Genomic DNA, 20,730 nt, shown 5'->3' with positions numbered 1-20,730 from the left:
CCTTCTGTTCCAGTTTTGTTAGAGGCAAGCTCTGTTGTGGAGCTATCATGGTTTACACCAGTTGCCTCAAGAAAATTTAACTTTGTACCTTACACCTTTGTTATGCAAGGTTTGAGAAACTCTTCTGTAGCATTTAAATTGCTTCATATTCAGTTGCCTTGGGGCACACAGAGAATGACTTTCTGCTGATATAAACAGCAGACCTGTAAAGAACTAAAACACTAAGGGGGCTGGGATTAAAACTTAAGATCTGGAGAGAATTGCTGAAGAAATAAGCTATAAAAATCAAACCAGCCTTGTCAATATTAAGTCTGTTAAAAACACATGGGGAAAAATCATTAACTGTCAAATAGGAATGAATAAAACAGAAGGTGTTGTTTGTGAATTTTGGAGGAGTTATTACTAATAAAAATGATTTGGCAGTATCTTTCCTCCCATAACTCGGATCTGCATTGTGGTATCATAGGGGAAATGGCAATATAATGACCTGTTCATTTTTCATTTTGTTTTCCAAATATAATCAAATAGAGAAATTCAAATTTATGTATGTAAAGTGATACCTGTAGCCCACAAAGGGGGCATTACATGTGCTGCTGTTATATATCTTTTATGGCCAGCTTTTTCCAGAATTACAAGTCATTTCTTGGGGGCACTTCAGCTTTTCATTGCTTAACTTGAGAATCTGAGTGTCCAGAAGACAGGGTTTTTCTCACATTTGCAAAATTACATTATGAATACTTTTCCAATTTACCCCTCTTCTGGCAAATACTCAGGTTTTGATCATTTTAACTACTGCAAATTAGTAATTTGTTTTCCATGTTCATGTTCTACCCCATGAGCTCTTTCAGTGCAATCTAGCATGATGCATATATCCTTCCACAGTTCTTCATAAATTCATGTTCATTGATCCATGATTGTATTTGAGCCACTGTATCAAGTTGCCCTTGAATGAGAAGGTAAAAACTTGTAATGGAAGAAGAAGTCGTTAATCCATGTGGATCTGGCATCCAGACAAAAGTAGTTTGTTATGCTGTCCTTTGAACCCATTTACTCAATTCATCAGGGGCTGTGGGTTATTAAAGACAACAGGGAGATTTGGAAAGTCTAATATTGCTGGTATGACACGACCAGCTCATATTAACTTTACTGGAGCTTCATGCGCACTTCTTTTGGAAGAAATGGAACTTTCTGCCCTCAAAGAGGTTTTAGTTTCTTCCAGCTGAAGTAGAGGCCTGAACTTGAACTGTGCCCTGTGTATAGTATGAAGTTATCCAGCTACAGAGGCATCTGCTTTAAAAATGTCATTAAAACAAATTTAAGCCTTAAAGGTGTATGCTAGACAGAATGGGCTTAACATAGCTTTAAAAGTAACTAGTAGGAATGTTTTCAATCCAGTGTGTGCTTTTTCACATTTTGAACATAGTTTACCATTTTCACACTGGTAATGTTATGATGCTAATTTTGACGATGGCTGCAAAGTAAAAGCACAATTCTGGAAACAAATGGAACCTTAGACGAAAGCATCAGGATTTTCAGATGCTCTCAGTCAATGCAGGGTTTAGTGCATATAGGACTTGTAATAGTGGGCTGCAAGAATTGAGGTCAGCTTTCAGTAAAGGTTTTAAATTATCAGCTCATTTGATAGTGTTGGTTTTTCAGAACTATAAATTACATGGTGAAGTCATGCAATGTGGAAATAGCTAAACAGTCATGTTCCTTATACAGATAGGTGCAATGACCATGACACCAAGACTTCCTACAGAATTGGAGACACCTGGAGCAAGAAGGATAACCGTGGAAACTTGCTTCAGTGCATCTGTACTGGTAATGGCAGAGGTGAATGGAAATGCGAAAGACACACATCCCTGCATACAACTAGCACGGGTAAGTGGGGCATCATAGTATGTAAGGTAGGGGAAGGAACAAGGAATAGCAGGTTTTGAATGGCTAGGACTTGGAGCTGGATTGTGCCATCCTAATTTAGGTATTTAAAGAGTCTTGTCCAGGAAAAATCAGCAACAAAGAGGGTTAGAGTTCGGGAAATACACTTTGTTTGTGCATGTGTAGATAAGATTAATTTATACCTTGTTTCCGTGCACAAATGGGGCTTGCATGTACAGATGTGATTGCCTGCACAATCACAGTGCAGTAAATCATGTCTAGGGCCACGCATCCACAGGAACTATACTAGCTTTGTCTTGAGAGGGTGGCATTTCAAGTTAATATTTGAACTTTATGTATTAGCCTAAGGGTAATTTTCTTGAAGTGTCCTTAATTTAAACCCCACTGAGACCATCTGGTTTCTTTGACAAGATAAATATACCTACTAATGGTTGAGCTTTAAAAACCAGAAATGTCAAGGAATATATGCAGTGCTACTTAATACATGTACATTAGAATGTTGGTCATTTTGATATGAAATATTACCTGGTTTATAGGTAGCATATATTTTTTGCCCAAGGTTTATTAAAGTTTTCAGCTTCTAAATTTTTTTTGACCGTTTTGAGGATCTAGGTTTCCTATTGGTGAGTGCAATGTAAAACTTCTCTGTTATCTTGCATTACCTACACTATATTATTCTTGGTAAATGAACTTTAACAGTTTGATAGCAGCAGGTTAACTTCAAACTCTCAGAAGGTCTAAACTTCAAAATGCGTAAAGCTTCAGGGGTGCCAGTATTTTGTTCCCATTATTGTTTTCCCTCTTTCAGCAGAGCTGAATTTGTGGAGATTCCTGTGGGAATCATTAGCAAAAACTTCCATAATGTAGACAACATGCCTCTTTGTCTCTTAGTATTATTCCAGGTGATAATGGGCCAAAACCTTTTGATTCAATGTTTACAAATTCCAGAGTAAATGAATATGTTTGTGGTTTGTTTTTCTCTTTCAATGGAAAATTCAAAGCAAATCCTTTTTGCTTTATCTTCCTACTTCCTCAGTGTTTTTTTATTGCCTTGTCACTGATCTTGATTGTTCTTTCCAGATTTCCTTCCACAAAACCTTTTTTTCTCCAAAAAATTTGTTTCTAAACAATTCCTGTGAAAAGTGGTTGACCCTTAATCCTTTCTAAAGCCACTCTACAGTGGTGGAAACCAGAGGCTGTCATTAGTAGAAGTGGGAGTTGTTATTTTAATTTTGAAGTTTGCTAAGTGGAATAACTAAAACGTGTCTAGGGAAGCTAAAAGAGTTGTGCCTTCGATCTGATGGAGTGCCTAAAGGTTTGATTGAAGCATTCTGTTCTTTAGCTTTACGTGTAACTAGTTTTGGTTCTGTCCTGTGTTCTTCTGCAGGATCTGGCTCTCCTAGCTTCACAAATGTGCAGACTGCGTTGTACCAGCCCCAGCCTCAACAGCCCCAGCCTCAGCCATATGGCCAGTGCATAACTGATAACGGAGTGGTGTACTCTGTGGGTATGCAGTGGCTGAAGACACAGGGCAGCCAGCAAATGCTTTGTACCTGCCTGGGCAATGGAGTCAGCTGCCAGGAAATAGGTATGAGTTTGTGTTTAGTGCTGGTTCAGTCCAGTGGGATCTCTGGGACTTTTGTGTGTGTATCAGAAATGTCTTCTGAAGAAGATTAACTGGAGAGACGTGCAAGGGGTGAAGAAATAGTTGTTTTGGTTATTTGAAGCCTGCTTCTGTCAGGCAGAAACATTTCCCAGTGAGTTATATATAACCTGCTGAGGGAAAACAGAGCCCTTGGGGAGCAGCATTAATAACTTTATTCAAATCGAGCTGCGATAATATATGTTTGGAAAAGAATGTAAAAGAATGACACAGCTGCAGAGCTATGTTGTCTGTTGGTGTCTATTGGCCTAGGTCCATGGCATTCAATGTGGGTTTGCAGCAACCAGTGGCTTAGCCTAGAGGGATTTTTGCCATTTTAGAGCCCCAAGGTTTGGGGATTGCTTAAGCCAGAGTCTAATGCTGTGATTTGCTTGTTTTAAAGCTGTGACCCAAACATATGGTGGCAATTCTGATGGAGAAGCCTGTGTTCTGCCTTTTACCTACGATGGAAGGACTTTCTATTCCTGCACCACTGAAGGCCGCACAGATGGGCACCTCTGGTGCAGCACCACTTCCAACTTTGAGCAGGACAGGAGATACTCCTTCTGTACTGAGCAGAATGGTAAGCTCTTCTCAAAAGATCTTCACATGCATGTGACCTTCATGCACAGATGGAGGAAGCAGCAGAGAACATAGGGACAGGCTACCTGAACAATTCCGGCAATCTGGAGGGAAGCAATGCCTCTGCACCAGAGCAGTCCTGTGAATGAAGGACTGCCTGATGTCAGGGCACAGAAGTGCTCTTGGCATCTTTGGAGGGTGCTCAGGGTGATACAGATGTACCTTCTGAGTCCTGTTCTCTCTCCTCTGAGCTGACCTTAGAATGGGAGTGCCTAGGTGGGGTAGAGCTTTGACCCAAAGGATGCTTAGTCTTTGACTTTGCTTGGCTGAATTCCTAGAGCAATGCCCATATTAGGCTGTGAAGAAGAGGATATCCGTGGAGTACAGTTTGTGCAGTCCTCTGTCACTCCCCCCATCCCGACTATCTAGCCAGGTTGCCATATATAGCAGAATCTTAATGTGATTTGTGATCACTGATCAAAAGCTGGTGCATGACTAATGCAGCAGCATTCCCTCTTGTCTGTGAATGGTCAGCGTTCCCTTCGCAGCACAATCTACCTGTGTGGTTACACTTCCTGGGAAGCCCATCAGATGTCCATGGAACAGTACCCAGACAGCTTCTCTGGAATCTGACCTTGGAGAGAATTTTTCATATTCCCATGTGAAAATGCTGCTTCTTACACTGCATAGGTGTTTGGTTTTTTTTTTTTAAACTCTGTTCCACTTCAGCTGTTTTTTCTGATGAAAGTCAAGCCTGTCTCTGCAGGACATAAAATATTCTTTCTTTTTAAGAAAAAAACCCAAGCAAAAAACCCACCACTGTCCCTGTCCACACACACATTCTTGTTTTAGTGAGGTTTTTTGTGATAAACTGTTGGAAATTAGAAATATCAATATAGAAAAGCCTCAACAAATGCCTCCTTGTTGTCAATTATTTGTAAAGCAGAGTTGCTCAAGAGGTGAGGAGTTTAGATTACAAACCTTTTTGCACTGCTGCTTGCAAAACATGAAGCTTCAAAGCTGCAGAGAGGTTTTGACTCGTCCTGTTGTACGTAACTGAATTGTAACCCTTTCTGGAGGGCTAAGGCTTTACTTTAAGCCAAAGGGCACAACTGAGTTATTACTCAGATAATACAGGTATGCTGAGAACTGAGTTTATTTGATTCCCTAGGCCTTGGCACAAAGCAAAGCTACTTCCCAAACACAGTAAGGTTTGGTTTTCCTTGTTCCCCAGGAATTCCCATGGCTGGCTCTGCAACTCCTTCCAAAGCAAAATTTGAACTGAATTGACCTTGTGTAAGGCTTATGTTTCCAGATCTGAATTACCTAAAGCCAAGAAAAAAGGCCTGGGGATAATGTACAGGGTACATGTAGGAAAAAATAGTGGTTGGTTTTCCAAATTCTTCTGTGCATGCTGATGGATAGTGCAGACTTCATTTGCTTCTGTTTTCTTTTCACTTTTGTAGTTTTGGTCCAGACACGTGGTGGCAATTCCAATGGTGCTCTGTGCCACTTCCCCTTCCTGTACAACAACCGCAACTATACTGACTGTACTTCTGAGGGGCGGAGAGACAACATGAAGTGGTGTGGAACCACTGAGAACTATGATGCTGACCAGAAATTTGGTTTCTGCCCTATGGCTGGTAAGGCTGGGAACCATAAAGGGATTATGGATTACCTCTAAGCGGTTCCTTGAGCTGGAAAGTAAAATGTCTGTCATTGGTCAGTTACTGATGACTTCCAATGAGCTGCACCTCAGCCCAAAATCCCTTAAGGCATTTCTGAAGTTTTGCTTTGTCCTTTTTACCCCACTTGATCACCTCTAGCAGAGACTTAGGCAACGCCAGGAGAAGGCAATTTTCATTACTACTTTGCTACAAGCCAGTGGTAGGGCATGCTTCTCAGCTGGTGCAAACTGGTGTAGATCCATTAGAGAGCACTGGAATGTAGTGCTTTGTGGCCAGTGAGGTTTTTATCTTGCATCTACCAAAGCTGCTTCTTCATGGCTCATCACTTCCTTTTGCCCAAGTCTGTGGTCAGTGTGTTGCCCTGAAAATGACAGTAATGTCAAAATCAATGTTGTGGTCCATTCCTACAATCTGTGCTAGTCTCCATGATGTCAAGAGGGGACATGCAGGAGGGAATGTGACTACCAATTCTTAAAAGAAAGGCCTTTGGTAACTAATGGCAATGTAGCATCTGAGTCCTTAAAAAGCTTGTGTAACATGCAGGTCTTCAAATGGCTATGTTCATATAAAGGCATGTACATAACAAGAATTGATTCTTTCACATTGCACCCCTTGGACATTGTACAGAAGCTATTTCTAGTAGCTTTCAAATGAGCATTAAAATTAATGAAGCCCTACAAGAGATCTGCACTTAGAGAATGTCATCACCCAGCAAAAATGCTATTTGAAATTGAGTGGGTGCCTAAAGCTTCCTTGTTAAGATGCAGAAACCACTACACAGTATGAAGGGGTATTGCAAATGGTCTAAACCCTCAAGGTCTTGTTAATTCTGGCCATGTAAAGTATTGTCTTGCTTTCTTTTCAATCAGCCCATGAAGAAATCTGCACAACCAACGATGGTGTCATGTACCGTGTTGGGGACCAGTGGGATAAACAACATGATATGGGCCATATGATGAGATGTACTTGTGTAGGAAATGGCCGCGGAGAATGGACTTGCATTGCCTATTCACAACTCAGAGGTACTGTTTTTCATGTTGATGTCACCACTTTAGCCTAAGCTTTGGGGAGTGGGAGAAACTGGTTTTCTTTTCCATCATTGCATGTTTGAGCCCAGGCTCAAGAATTATGTATTATCAAGCCTTTCTTTGTAGCAGAAAGGGAATCAGAGGAGCTATGTGAAGCTCCTGTCTTGTTTACGTGCTGGAAAAGTACTATTTCAGTCTTTGCAGGCTAGCAAGCAGAAGCAAACTTTATTAGCTTGATCAGTAGGTATCCCTCTATGTTGAGGAATCAGCACCACTGTGACTTTAGAGAACCTAGTAGAAGTATGTCCCTGCCCCAAGAACAGACAAAACTCCAGACTAGTCTGAATTTTGAATGCAGAGTCATTCTGTTTTATTGTTCTGCAGTGAAATTTTCAATTCCTCTGTGCTGGATTAGCTTTTTGCTGGGTAATCTATATGAAAAGTTGGCAGGACAGCACTGAGATTACTCTTATTTACTTATTTATATGAGTAATCCAAGTGGAGAAGTGCTTAAGCAATACCAAAAAAAGAAGACTTAAAAGCACAGACATTTGATCATCCTACAGCTAGCTCACAGCATTGGATTCATGTCTGGAAAAGGCAGGGGGCTGCTGTCAAGCAGCCAAGAAAGGACTTTTAACACCACTGCTGAAATGGGTTATAGTTTATAGGGAAAGGCTCGCTGAAGGGCTTTGGGAGGTTTTGGTTTTTTTCCTAAGCATTTCCTCCAGAACAGTGAGAAATGCACTGCTAAAGTTCTGGTCTGTGAAACTCCTTTTTCCACGTACATAGCTAGTTCTTTGCAACTTCATTCTGGACTTAAAGTAGTCTTTCTTGGTGAGGAGGGTGGAGATACTTTACTTTTTCAAAAGACAAAGGTTACCTACCTAAGAGCTGTTTAAACATAGCACCCAGAGAAGGTCCTTGGTGCCCATAGAAGGGTCTGAGTGCTGCTTGGTTTATCCTGATGCCATGCCCGTGGTGTGAGAAAGTACGATGGGGAATGAAAGCCTGGAATTAACAAAGTCGCTTCCCCAAGAACAGATGGTCTGTGATTGACTCCGGAACCGAACTTGGGTCTCTTGGGTTCCAGTTAAAAAACCAATATGCTGCTGGGGTGGTTTTCATATTTGTTTTGTCTTTCTGCTCCTTGCTGTGATTAGACTGGCATTGGGAGTTCTGGGCCAGATCACAGGTTGACATGTCGCTGTTGAACCTAATAGACTGATACCATTGTACTTCAGCATGGGGTCTGGTTACTGTGTTTTGAGGGAATAATGGATTAGTAGATGCCAGTAGCATCTTGGATGTGTAATAGGTCTGCTCCTGTCTTCAGATGACTACAAAGTGTTAGCAGAAGATGCCCAGCAAAATAACTTCTTGAGGATGTTTGTACTTCTTGATGGTATCTTTATGAATTTGGAGTAGCCGTTTCTCCTTGTGTAGTTCTAATGATTTCAGACAGTACTCACTGAGGTGTTTCAGTTTAGAACTTCCTCAGAGGAGGTAGTGTGAAAGGTAGTGTGCTGTTTTAGATTTTCTTTCACACGTGAAATCTGTCAAAGGGAACAGCCACGCAGTTTTGTAGTCTGGACTGCATCCTGCAGACCTCTTTTCTGCAAGTGTTGCTTATTTGCACACAGCTGATAAATAAACTCAGGGGTGTATGCAGCACTACTCTGTGGTGATCACAGATATCAGGAGGGCTCCCTTTTGCCTGAGTGGAGCTTGTCATAGTCAGTGTCTGTAAGCTGATCAAGAGGAGGGAGTGATGTGACAAGCAGACAGATTTTGTCTTAACACTTAGAGCTATTGCTGACAAACTGTCTCTGCTCTTTTTCAAACAGACCAGTGCATTGTGGACGGTATCACCTATGATGTGAACCAGACCTTCCACAAGCGTCATGATGAGGGGCACATGCTGAACTGCACATGCTTTGGCCAGGGCCGGGGGAGATGGAAATGTGATCCTGTTGGTAAGTCACCGGTTGTGCCCACTTGCCAAATGCACTCTGTGGCTGTGTAGAAACTGGTTATGGCACGGTGAAACTGGTGTGTGAATTTGGGCTCAGTCTTTGCCCACTTTCTGCCCTGAATCACACAACTGCAAAAGTACAAGTAACACTGGATTTGCTGGAGGGTAAGTGAAAAGGTATTTGTGGTTTTAAGGACATGAAGCCTGGGTTATCAGACATGCCATAGAAGTCAATGACAATGCAGTAGTAATGGATTGTGGCAACATACCTTTTAAAATGTAGGAGGTCATGGTAACAGGGCACATTAGTTCCTGGCTGGGGCGATTTGGCTGAACTCTGTTGGCCTAGCAGGCAGGGCTCTTGGACTGAATGCTGATAAAACAATATGCAGCTAGGCGCTGATGCTAGGATCTGTTTTCTTTTCTTTCTCTATCCTAAAATCTTTAGTTCTCCTCATTAAACTGAGAAAGGAGCACCAGCATATATTAACTTAGCTTTGGATTAAATTGATTTTTTTGGCTGTTCTTGGTTCTGGCAAAGAGAGAAAGCTCAGGATGAGAACACGTGTTAATAGCACTCTGGAGGTTAGCTAAAACCATCATGGTTCTCTGCAGGAATGAGGAGATTTCATCTCTTCTTCCTCCCCCGCTTTCCTAGTGAAACTTGATTGGAAGATAAGACCTGGCTGTTTGGTTTACAATTACTAAATCCAAGAGAACTTCAAACTATTGCCAAGAAAATCTATTAGAAATTACTAGTGGTTAAATTCTGCTTTATTTACAGTAATATCTATACAGGTTTACTGGAGGAAGTTGGATTGTAAAGCTCCTGAAAATTACTGTTTTGAAAGAAGGGGAGGGGGAATGATTTCAGCTATCTGTAAATGTGCAACTGGTTCAGTTTTGTTGGCTCTCTCTAAACAGGGTTTCTGTTTATCCAAGCAAGCATGATACTAGTTCTCGATGAAAATTTCCATTGAGCCAGAAACAGGCATAAGTCAGACTGGAAAGTGTACTGAAGCATTGGTACTGTGTTGTATTTACACTAGCTAAGCTGATTCCAGGATCTGATCTGTCCTCTTTTGGTTTATATAATGGTAAATTCAGAAAGAATCTGCTGAAAGTTAACAGGTAACTTCGGACTTACAAAGCATGACTGAATTCTGCTGAAGCCAGTAGGAATTCTGCCATTAACTTCATTGAGAACAGCATGGTTTAACTTTGGATGAGAGATGAACTTAGCTGACTGGAGCAAAACTGGGCTCCACAATAGATGGTTCAAAATAAATCCTTTCTTGAAGGAACATCCCATTGACTTCCCTGGGAAGCTTGCCAGGTGGATGGCCTGTATTTAACAGTGTCTGAAGAAATCCACCACAACTGAATTAGCCCCCTAGTATCTAACACACGCAGTGATACATCAAGAACCTTGATTTGAGATTCAATTTCTTTTGCTGCTTTCTCTTTAATTAACTGTATTTGCAGATACACATTGGTGTTAGATTTCTTTTTGTAAGTCTGTTATGACTGACTTTTCTGTGTTTGGCAGAGATTTTTCATTATAGTTTCAATAATATGCAGTGGTTAACTGTCTCTTTTGTGCCTTTAGATCAGTGCCAGGATTCAGAAACCCGTACCTTTTACCAAATTGGAGATTCGTGGGAGAAGTACGTCCACGGTGTCAGATACCAGTGTTATTGCTATGGTCGTGGTATTGGAGAATGGCATTGCCAGCCTCTGCAGACCTATCCTGGTAAGAAAACCAACAGACAACTAACTCATCTGCTGAGTAAGACATGGGGAAAGCAAACTTTCCACCTCTCACCTCTTCAGGTTTCTGTATATTATTCCTTTTGGTTTCCTTTTTAAACAGAACCATTTCCCCTCCTCCCCTGGCAGACACAAACAGGTGTCATGATTATAAAGAGGGGGCCAGGCTGTTAGCTATTCCTCAGGCTAGGGTTAGTTTAGAGAATAACTGTCAGTTCACACAACAACTTGGGTTTATGTTGCTTCTTGGTGTCTAATGATACCACATTTGTAACCTTCAGTTCCTATTGCTTAAAACTCTTAGGTATGTAGTCTTTCCTTTTCCACTCACCACGGAAGCAAAATACCATGGAATGAGAAGAGGAGACTCAGGGAGGACTTTATTGCTCTCTAAACTACCTGCAAGGAGGTTGTAGGCAAATGGGGTTTGGTCTCTTCTCCCAGGTAACAAGCAACAGGACAGGAGAAGATGGCCTCAAGTTACACCAGGGGAGGTTTAGATTGGATTTTAGGAAACATTTCTTCACAGAAAGGATAGTCAAGCACTGGAACAGGCTGGCCAGGGAGATGGTGGAATCACCATACCTGGAGGTGTTTAATAAATACGTGGATTTGGTGCTTAGGGCCACGGGACTGTCCTAAGTCCTACAGTTTGATCTGATGATCTTAAAGGTCTTTTCCAACCTAAATGATTGTATGATTCTGATTCTTCCTGATCAGTGCCCTGAAGAAATTAAATATTTGAACTTTTGTTTGCCCAGTCAGTTCCAGGAAATCTTTATAGGCACAGGCAATGCCTGTTTATTGGCTTGTTCTGTTTCAGTTCCCTGAACAGAACATGATAAGGGGAACCTCTTTACTTTCCTGTTTAAGATTGCTACTGCCATTGTCTTAATCTGAATAAAATTAAATATTAAGGCTGTTTTGGCTTCCCTGTTGGGAGGAGAAGACTGTGTTCATGTCATTGGTTCCTGAACCCATCTCTGAGCATAAATGTGGAGGAACTGCATAAGGATTGGATGTAGCAGTTTCAATGCTGAGGTGATTCTCTGCTTTTATATCAAGATAGGTTAAGAAGAGTATATCCAGTCACTAGCTGCAGTGTATTTATACCCAAAGTGCCCTGTGAGGTAAGAAAGGGAATATGAGGCTCGTTTGGAAAAAGGGTTTTAATATAGCCGTAGAAGGGGACTAGTCCCTTTGAAACATGTTGAAACTACATGCTTCACATAAATAAGGTACCTCTTCTCTGTGACTTGCTTCACACACATCATATAGAAGATCTTTGTGACAGCACTATATTGAACCTGACCTACACCCAGCAGTGTTGTCAATGACCTGACTGCATTTCTATCTGTGGCCATAACAGCTAGTGAGCCAGAGACAAGGCAAAAGGATATTTGGCAGACAGAGCTATGGACTTGCCTTTCTTCGGGGCAGGAAACTAAGGAGGGCAAGAATAGGAAGCAGGCCTTCTTTGGACTTTCTTGAGTTTCTTCCTGGACCTTGCTGAGCTTCATTGACTCCTGTCAGATTGCTTACACAAACATCTCCCTGAGCTATGTGAAATATGCATGCCTCCAGACTGGAGAACCAGGGCTTTGGGCTTCTTTAGACACAAGAGTGACTGAAAATGTGTAAATAAACTAAATCTAATGTTTCTGAATGTAGGTTTGGGGTTAGGTGAGCTTTGAAATTTTCTGCCTGTGGGCACAGGTTTGTTTGCCTGGAAGTCCTGTTAAATATGGAGCAGGTATATATTACACAGTTGTACAAATAAATTATAATTAGTAATGTTAGGAGTGGGAGGAGAGTGAAGGTATTTAATGGCTAAAAGAAGACACTTTCCTGCAAATTCCAGAGTGGTCTTTGCTGGCATTTTCCGAGAACTAAAATGAGGACAGTGCTGCTGAGTGTTCAGTGAAACCTCCCTGGCAAGGCTGGGAGGGACTGAAAGGAGAACCATGGGATCATAAATCCTTTCCTTCTCTATTGGAGAGCCTTGTGGAGGAAATACACCTAAGCCTGATCTGGCTAAATGCAGTCTGTAGTCTTCATCATTAAAGCACTGCTGAACTTGTATTTTTGTGAGTTTATGGGCCCGATTTGTCTCCAAGGCTTCCACCAGCCCTTCTAGTTTCTGTGCAGAAGACATGCCTCACTACCTGTGGAGTGTTCCACAGTGGCATGAAAATTTAGTGTTGCCAATCAACTGATTGAATAAGTTAGTAAACCAGCAGAAGACTAGTGTCTCTTTGTAGGTTTATTCAATGTCAGATCAGGAATTTGCTGTCACCATGCCACAAGATTAGACCTGGATTTGGTAGACATTTCTGATCTTTTTCCCTGTTCCCGCTGCAGAAGATAATACATGAAAGTAGTTAGTTGCTGAGAAGCCCCCTCTCTTTGGACAGCTTTGCTTTGCAGACTTTTTCTATATTAGACTGATACGCTTTTTTATTTCATTGATAACTGACAGGAAATTAACCCAAACAGTGCATGTTAACTCCCCCCCAGAATATATTCTAATTCACCAGTTTTCTAAGTAGCGGTGAATCATGAAGTGTAGAAAGACAATGTAACTTATTTCCTATGTATAGACATAGTACGTGAACTGCACAACTTTCTTGCTTTTTGACTCCACAACAAAGGCAGAACAAAAGCATCTCCAATATGTTAAATAAGGCATTTATTTTTTTTTCCCCCAGGGTCATCTGGGCCTGTTCAGGTGATCATCACAGAGAGTACAAATCAGCCAAACTCCCACCCTATTCAGTGGAATGCTCCTGAACGATCTCACATCACCAAGTACATCTTGCGCTGGAGACCAGTGAGTACCACATTCATCATCATTCATTTATTCATCAAAAATACTTTCTTTGGCTTTTTTTGGTGTCTGAAGGAAGTGACTGACACAATTTCAGCAACCTGTAGTTGCTACTTCACTGTCCTTGTCCTGTAAAGGTCAACAGTTACTCTGTGCTTTATAAACACTTGATGTTTCCCTGCCCAAACTTTACTGGTCACTGCATTCATGAAGTATCTTATTAACCAAGGCACTAGCACAGTAAGCAGACAAGTTTATATCCTTCTTCACTTTAAGTAATGTAAATCCTTGTGGAAGCTTCTTCATCATAAGAAACATTGTTTTAGTACCATGTACTTATCCAGAGACAACTGGCATAAATTTTCTTATTAATGAGGAGGTAAAAATTCATAGGATATGAAGATATAAACAGCTAGCATAGGATTAAATAAACAGTCATCTCCCATTTTCTCTAAAGTCTAAACCAAAGCTGGTTAACCACTGCTTGTTGGCTCATTCATATTTGAGGAATGATTTGGTTTAACCAATGTATATGAGTTGCTTTACATTTCTCCTGAGTACAGCTTCACAAAAGACCACTTAATGATTAAGAACATTAGTACCTTGATGCTGCCTGTTACGAAGAGAACAATAAAGGCCCTGATCCAAAGCCATTAAAGGCACTTAAGTTTCTTTTTACTGACTTCAGTGTATCTTGGAACAAGGCCTGAATGAAATGGACTTTAAAGCGCTGGAGTACAAACCTCAGAGGATGGAGCATTATATTAGAGCTTCCCATAGAGTTCAAACACAGGGTAGAAGGAAAGAACTTTTCTGTATATTGTTTTCAGATGATGGCTTAGAGTGTTACTGTGAACAGGCTTCAAATATGCATTTTCCAGCCCTTACTTCATGCCTTACTGTATTTTTGATAAAGGAATGAGTTTAGTTTATATATTACAAGTAATGCTCCTTTTAAACGAAGAAGTCCAAAGCTAAATGATTTTTGTTTACCACAGTAAAACTTAATCACCCAAAATGTCATGAGCCCTGCTTCCTGCCATAGTTTCTCATCATCTTTGACTTGATTCCATCTGTGCATTTGCCATTCAAGTCATACCTGTGTTTGAATATCACAGTGCTTGGTAACCATGTGGCAGGTTAGGTCACTAGATACCCCTGCTAGCAGGCTAAGGAGTCTCTCACTATTTAAGTGTCCTTGTTCTTGCAGAAAAACTCTGGGAGACAGTGGAAGGAAGCCACCATCCCTGGCTACCAGAACTCCTACACAATCTCAGGCCTGAAGCCTGGTGTGATATATGAAGGACAGCTCATCAGTGTTCAGCAGTATGGCCACAAAGAAGTCACCCGCTTTGATTTTACCACAACCAGCACCACAGCAGTGACAAGTAAGTTGAACAGTGGGGCATCCGGAAAAACCTGATCTCCTTCACCCAAGTCTTTTTCGTGCATCCCAGTTAACACAAAGGTAGCAATGGTTGATTATACCTCTCTTTTGTAGGCAACACTGTTTCAGGAGAGACAACACTTCTTCCTCCCGTGGTTGCTACTTCAGAGTCAGTGACTGAAATCACAGCCAACAGCTTTGTTGTCTCCTGGGTTTCTGCTTCTGACACAGTTTCTGGATTCCGTGTGGAGTATGAGCTGAGTGAAGAGGGTGATGAGCCACAGTATCTTGGTGAGACAATATTTGAGTCTACTAGACCAAAGCATTGGTAGCAGTACATCGCTGTTTTCGATGACGATCAGCATAGCTGGTGTAAATAGTGAGGGTCTTGCTATCTTTCAGTAGGATTCAATTAGGAGATGAGAGTGCTCACTTTGTTCATTGTCCTTCCTGCATCAATGGCTGTAAGTTCATGTCCAAGGAAGAGTATGAGAACAAGACAAGCATATAGCAGTAGCACCTCAAAATACTGCCCCAGGAAGCTGCGGAGGAAAACTCCCTGAGCCAGAGGTGGTGGATTTGTAATAACTGTAGGTAGATACATTTATTCTTCACAGCTCTGAATTTGCCCAGTCTTTTTTTTCCTTTTGAAATCATGTAAGTTTACTAGGTTCCACAGCATCATGAAGTGAGCAGCAGTGCAGATGAGGAGAGAACCAAATCTATTTTTCAAACTTGCCGCCTGGCTAATTTCCTCTGCTATACCTTTGTTCTTCCATCGCAATGGACAGAGAAATTGAGAAAACTTTCCTATATACCCTCTCTTGGTTAATTGTCATCTCATGGATGTTTGTTCCAGTTTGCTCTGTCAAGTTGCCGCATTATCAAAGATGAATAAGATCCAATCCAAACAAAGCAACTATCTAAGCTGGAAAGCTGGAAGCCGAGGCACTGGACTCAGACCTAAGAATTGAATCTACTTTTCCAACATCTACTGTAGAGCCTGTGTCACCACGCATAATTTCATCTTAAGTTTTTTCTCCTAATTTCCTGTCTTAACAATAGTAATAGCAGTATCTCACAAGGATTTGAGGTTACAATAGCTACTTGGACATGAGTGCGACAGAAGAATAACGTGAGAAAAAGAACAGTAATCCTCTGACCTAATAATTCTCCCTGGACTGTTGCTCCCCTGAATTCACAGGCTTGGACTCATGAGCAGAAGTGGCTTACGCTGGGATTGCCAGCACTGTCACCACCTTTCTTGTCTGCACGCTGGCTGCCCTGACAGCTGAGCTGTGTTCTGCAGCACCTCCTGAGCTCATCTGTCTACAGACAGAGGTTTACAGGCAAATTGAAAGGCAATTCCCATTTTCCCTTAAGATGCTTGGCTTCAGTCTGGCCAGTAAGGAGCTGCTTCTTGGGGAATTTCCTACATCTGGCATGTAGGTGGACATCTGGGGGAAGGGAGCAGGGAGAGAAGTTCATTAGCCCTCATAATGTCATTCTTCTCTACTCATGAGTCAGTCTTTCCACATAACCTACTCATGTGAAAATTCTTCCATATATTTCTGTATTGAAAATACAACAGTCAGGATATGAAATAAGTACTTGGTTAGCTGAAATGGCTAGATGCCAGCAGTGTGCAGGGGTCTGCTGCTCGGCTTGCCCTGCCATATCACACACATCAAGTGTTGCTGTCCGAGGTGTTGTCTGCTTGCCCAGTGTGGGGACCTGTTCCAACTCGCCACACAACTTTTCTGATGTGGACTAAAGACACAGTGCAGAACAATTGCTGTTTCATTGCAGGAAGACCGTGATTTGGTTCAAATTAGAACAGAGGTCTCAATTACTTCAGTTGAAGAGAAAGCAAAAAGGTAGAATTGCTAAGGCAATTTTTTCTTTCCTGCCTTCCTTAGATCTGCCAAGTACAGCCACTTCTGTCAACATCCCTGACTTGCTTCCTGGTCGCAAGTATATTGTTAATGTCTATCAGATCTCTGAAGAGGGAGAGCAGAATTTGATCCTGTCTACTTCACAGACTACAGGTATGTGTGGGTGCACTTTGCAAGCTGTTCTTATTGTTTGTTCAATGAATTTTTACCTCTTACTCTCATGCTTGCTGTCCTCCTCTGTTTATTTCCTTAAACAGCTCCTGATGCGCCTCCCGATCACACCGTGGAAAGTGTAGATGACACATCAATTGTCATTAGCTGGAGCAGACCACAGGCTCCAATCACAGGTAAGTCTAATGGGAGTGCACCTATTTTGCACTGTTGGTAGAACCTGAAATCTAGGTAAAAAAGCAATGACGTACAACTCTGGGACAGAGGGCTAGCCTATAATTCTGCCCAGTCTGAGAGACCAGCTGGGAGGCACATGGGCTGTTTTGCATTTGCTTGGTTTTGCTGTCTGAACCAAGCAATTCAGGAGGCTGGACACAAAACAATTCCTTCTGGATTCGTGTTAAATAAAAACAAGTCCTATGACCTTCTCTTTGTATCTGTCATCCAGACCATCCCATAACAAGCATAAGACCTGTATAGACCTAAATCCACATGTCAAAACTCAGAAATATTCTAATCCAGGTCAGATAATGCTTTGTAGGGCATTGTGAGTGTGTGCTCTATAGATGGGATGGGACATGAGCACAGGCAAGCCACAAGTCCTGCTGAAGTTCAGGACTATTTTTATGAAACCTCAGTAGGGAGATCAGTTTAATTCTTATTTCTGGTATTCCTTGTGCTGGCTTACTGATTGTGGCAGAGAACTATATATACTTTCTCTTCCTTTAGGCTACAGAATTATCTACACACCCTCTGTGGAAGGCAGCAGCACAGAGCTCAACTTGCCTGACACTGCAACCTCTGTAACGCTCAGTGACTTGATGCCAGGTGTTCAGTACAACATCAGCATTTATGCAGTGGAAGAAAATCAGGAGAGCACTCCTGTCTTCATCCAACAGGAAACCACAGGTGTCCCACGCACAGGTAATGGTCAGCATGTTCTCATTATCAGTCACTGAGTTTTCTGTTAGTACATAGAGCTAAATGACAATGCAGGCTCACATTGTTTTAGCTAAATGAATCCTTGAATGGACACAATTCTAGTTTTTGTCACAATTGTTGTGGTTTTTAATTGTAAATGTCACTGGTATTGAAGTTCTGTAGTAAAGTTATGGTCACTTGTGAACTGACACAGTCAGGCCACCACTCTGTATTAATAGGGCTGTAATTCCTATGGATCAGATTGCAGGCAGTTCAAAAAGTTGGTCTTGCATTGTGTCTATGGAAAAGAGAGATCAGAGTTTCCTAACTTGTCTTAAGGGGGTTCTGCTAAGAGATCTTAAGAGCCTGCTATATCATTTTTGCCTCAGTACTTGGCCTGCAGATGTTTAAGGTTATGTACTCAGACGCCACAACACAAATCCAAGTTGTTCACCTGACTCTTCTCCCTCTCCCTTGCAGTCCTAACCATTATTTTCCACTGCAGTCAGTGGGGATGGGAGATTGCTCAGCACTGACTGATGTGCCAAAGTAACACCATATGATCTAAACTTGAGGCACCTATAATTTAAAAAACTACTGGTTTTAGGTTATTCAAGTATCCAATTGGGCTGAATAGCCAAACCAAAAGAAAGGATAGTGAAAGAATTGGGATCTGATGTGGTAGCAGTGGAATCTGATGGTCCTGCAAGTTGCAAGCACATGTTTGCAAATGGGATTTACCAGGAATGAACTCAGCTCAAGTTGTTTTATGGTTTGGCATCTGTATCTTCCAAAAAATGTGCATTGGTTAACCTTAGGGCAGTATCAGTCCTAATCTGAAGAAACTTAATTTGAACGTAGGAATTCAAGGGTGCAGTACTGTGGACCAACACAGAGGGAACTGGATCTTATTATTGACTACAGTAAGGCCAGATCAGCCCCTGTACTTGTTTAATTGTGAAAGATGGATTTGAAGTTAATTATAGACATTCAGAACATGCCATTGGTTTTGAAAACCCTCTCTTTTAATTTTAAAAGGAGTTTCCTATTTCCGGTGCCTGGAGTATTTTATTCCCCCACCCCAAGCTTTTGGTTCTGCATGTACTTGGAAGTTCTGTAGCATATATTACACCTGGTCTTTCAGTTCTCTTTCTGTAACAGCAGGATACCTTCTATGACCGAAGGCTTAGAATACTTAAAACTATGTAGTGCCAATCTGAATTGTAGTCTGCTTGAATATTGTCTGGGAATGTGTGTATACATGTTTGCAGTAAGGTTATGATAACATTTTTTATTTGGCAAATATTCTTGGGCTAGCCATTGCTCAGTCCAAATTAACTTTTTCTTCTTCCATGTAAACCTATAGCTTCTCCTGCCAATTGCTAAGGACTCCCTCTATACCACTGTTCTGTCGCTCTGCTTTCAGATGAAGTTCCTTCACCCAAAGATCTGCAGTTTGTGGAGGTTTCTGATATCAAGATCACCATCATGTGGACCCCACCGCAGAGCCAAGTGACTGGCTATCGAGTGGAAGTGATTCCTGTCAATCGTCCTGGCCAACATGGCCAGAGACTGCCTATCACCAGGAGCTCTTTTGCTGAAGTCATTGACCTGCTCCCAGGAACAACCTATCTCTTTAAGATCTTTGCTGTGAGCCAAGGCAGGGAGAGCAAACCTCTGACTGGAGAGCAAACCACCAGTAAGTGTCTTTCCTTCATGGCTTTTTTCAACCTTTTGAAGTGCATATTTCTCTGTCGCTTAGAGAAATATATAAACAGAGCACTTAAAGTGCAACAGTTGTAGCCCAGGAGGCATCCCATAACTAGGATGACAGGGCTGGGAATTCATTCAGTCAAACAATGATCTCTTCAGCAGATTTATCCTCCTCCAGGGCTTTCCAATGGGAGTTTAACTCTCATGGCACTTTAAAACAATTTCGTATGGCTGGAATTCAACTTTTTTATTACTGACTGAGAATTGATGGGCCCTGCAGTTCTTTTACAGCACAGAACGCAGCCTGTGATTTTTTTTTTTTTTTTTTTTTTTTTGAGGATACCTTAGGGCAGAGTTCGGCATGATTTGGGAGCCTTGCTGAGATTGCTCTGAAAATCCCTATCTCCTTTCTGACAGCTACATACCTATTTGTCTCGCTGTCAGCAGTAGGAGTTCTGCATGCACGTGTAAGAACAGGCCTTGTCATTAACAGGACTGCATTTCAGCTTTGCCAGGTCAGGCCTGGCTTTCCACAGGCTGTCTCACCACCTGGAATTTCACTGTCATCCCAGTGAAACCTGGGGAACTGGTTTGCAGTGACCTCAAAGGACTGTTGACAAGAGCCATGGGGAGCATGTATTTTTCAGGAAGGGTAGCGCAGGATCTCTCAGAAACTGATTGCTAATGATCTAGTGGCAGTGCAGCATGTCACCAGTGTGAGGCAAGACAACAAGCAAAGCATACAGTCTGTCAGGCATTGCTTTTTGCTTTGCAGAAGTGCAGAGAAGAGAGGAGCCGTGTCTGGGCAAGATGTAGGCTTTCAGATAGAAGAGGAGGTTTAGCGTGGGTTTGGGTGGTTATCTCCATTTTTGATCCAAGAGAAGCCGGTCAGACAGAACCTGGGATTGTGGTTAATTTGAGCAGATCCTGTTTATCAGGCTGTGGAAGGATAGTTCGATGTTTGTAGTGCTCTTTGACTCGGTCATGTTATTCAAAGGACTAAAATTCAGCTATGTACATCTGCTGCTGTTCTGACACTTTTTCAGTAAATGTGAGCCCAACTCTTCCAGAGATGAGAGGGAAGGAAAGGAAATGGGATCATCTGTGAATATAGCCATGCTGTTTGAGAAATACTATTTACTTAACATCCATAAAGTTAGGAGCCATAAATAGTGCCTCTGCCTCTTACCATCTCTCTTGACTACACAGGGAGAGTGGGATTCTTAAGT

The 20,730-nt window shown here is 41.7% G+C and overlaps 1 protein-coding gene across 7 annotated transcripts in view; it reads left to right on the top strand.

The window, feature by feature from the left end:
• The window catches only part of FN1 (fibronectin 1), a 55,843-nt gene that overhangs the window by 5,339 nt on the left and 29,774 nt on the right, over nt 1-20,730 (top strand). For 6 of the 7 annotated variants that reach the window (XM_040602671.1, XM_040602673.1, XM_040602670.1 and 3 more), the window contains exons 6-19: nt 1,726-1,884; nt 3,290-3,490; nt 3,948-4,127; nt 5,593-5,769; nt 6,684-6,836; nt 8,690-8,818; nt 10,427-10,570; nt 13,296-13,417; nt 14,625-14,802; nt 14,916-15,092; nt 16,721-16,849; nt 16,954-17,043; nt 17,597-17,791; nt 19,215-19,487. In XM_040602671.1, the coding sequence (XP_040458605.1) occupies nt 1,726-1,884; nt 3,290-3,490; nt 3,948-4,127; nt 5,593-5,769; nt 6,684-6,836; nt 8,690-8,818; nt 10,427-10,570; nt 13,296-13,417; nt 14,625-14,802; nt 14,916-15,092; nt 16,721-16,849; nt 16,954-17,043; nt 17,597-17,791; nt 19,215-19,487 (2,307 nt within the window). Of the gene's footprint in view, nt 1-1,725; nt 1,885-3,289; nt 3,491-3,947; nt 4,128-5,592; nt 5,770-6,683; nt 6,837-8,689; nt 8,819-10,426; nt 10,571-13,295; nt 13,422-14,624; nt 14,803-14,915; nt 15,093-16,720; nt 16,850-16,953; nt 17,044-17,596; nt 17,792-19,214; nt 19,488-20,730 lie in introns of those variants that run through there. The other variant, XR_005829213.1, reaches the window with a different exon arrangement.

Source organism: Falco naumanni, chromosome 8, assembly GCF_017639655.2.
Source record: "Falco naumanni isolate bFalNau1 chromosome 8, bFalNau1.pat, whole genome shotgun sequence".
Classification (NCBI taxonomy): Eukaryota; Metazoa; Chordata; class Aves; order Falconiformes; family Falconidae; genus Falco; species Falco naumanni.
Note: the sequence above shows the minus strand (reverse complement) of the source record. Positions and strands in the feature narration are given on the sequence as shown.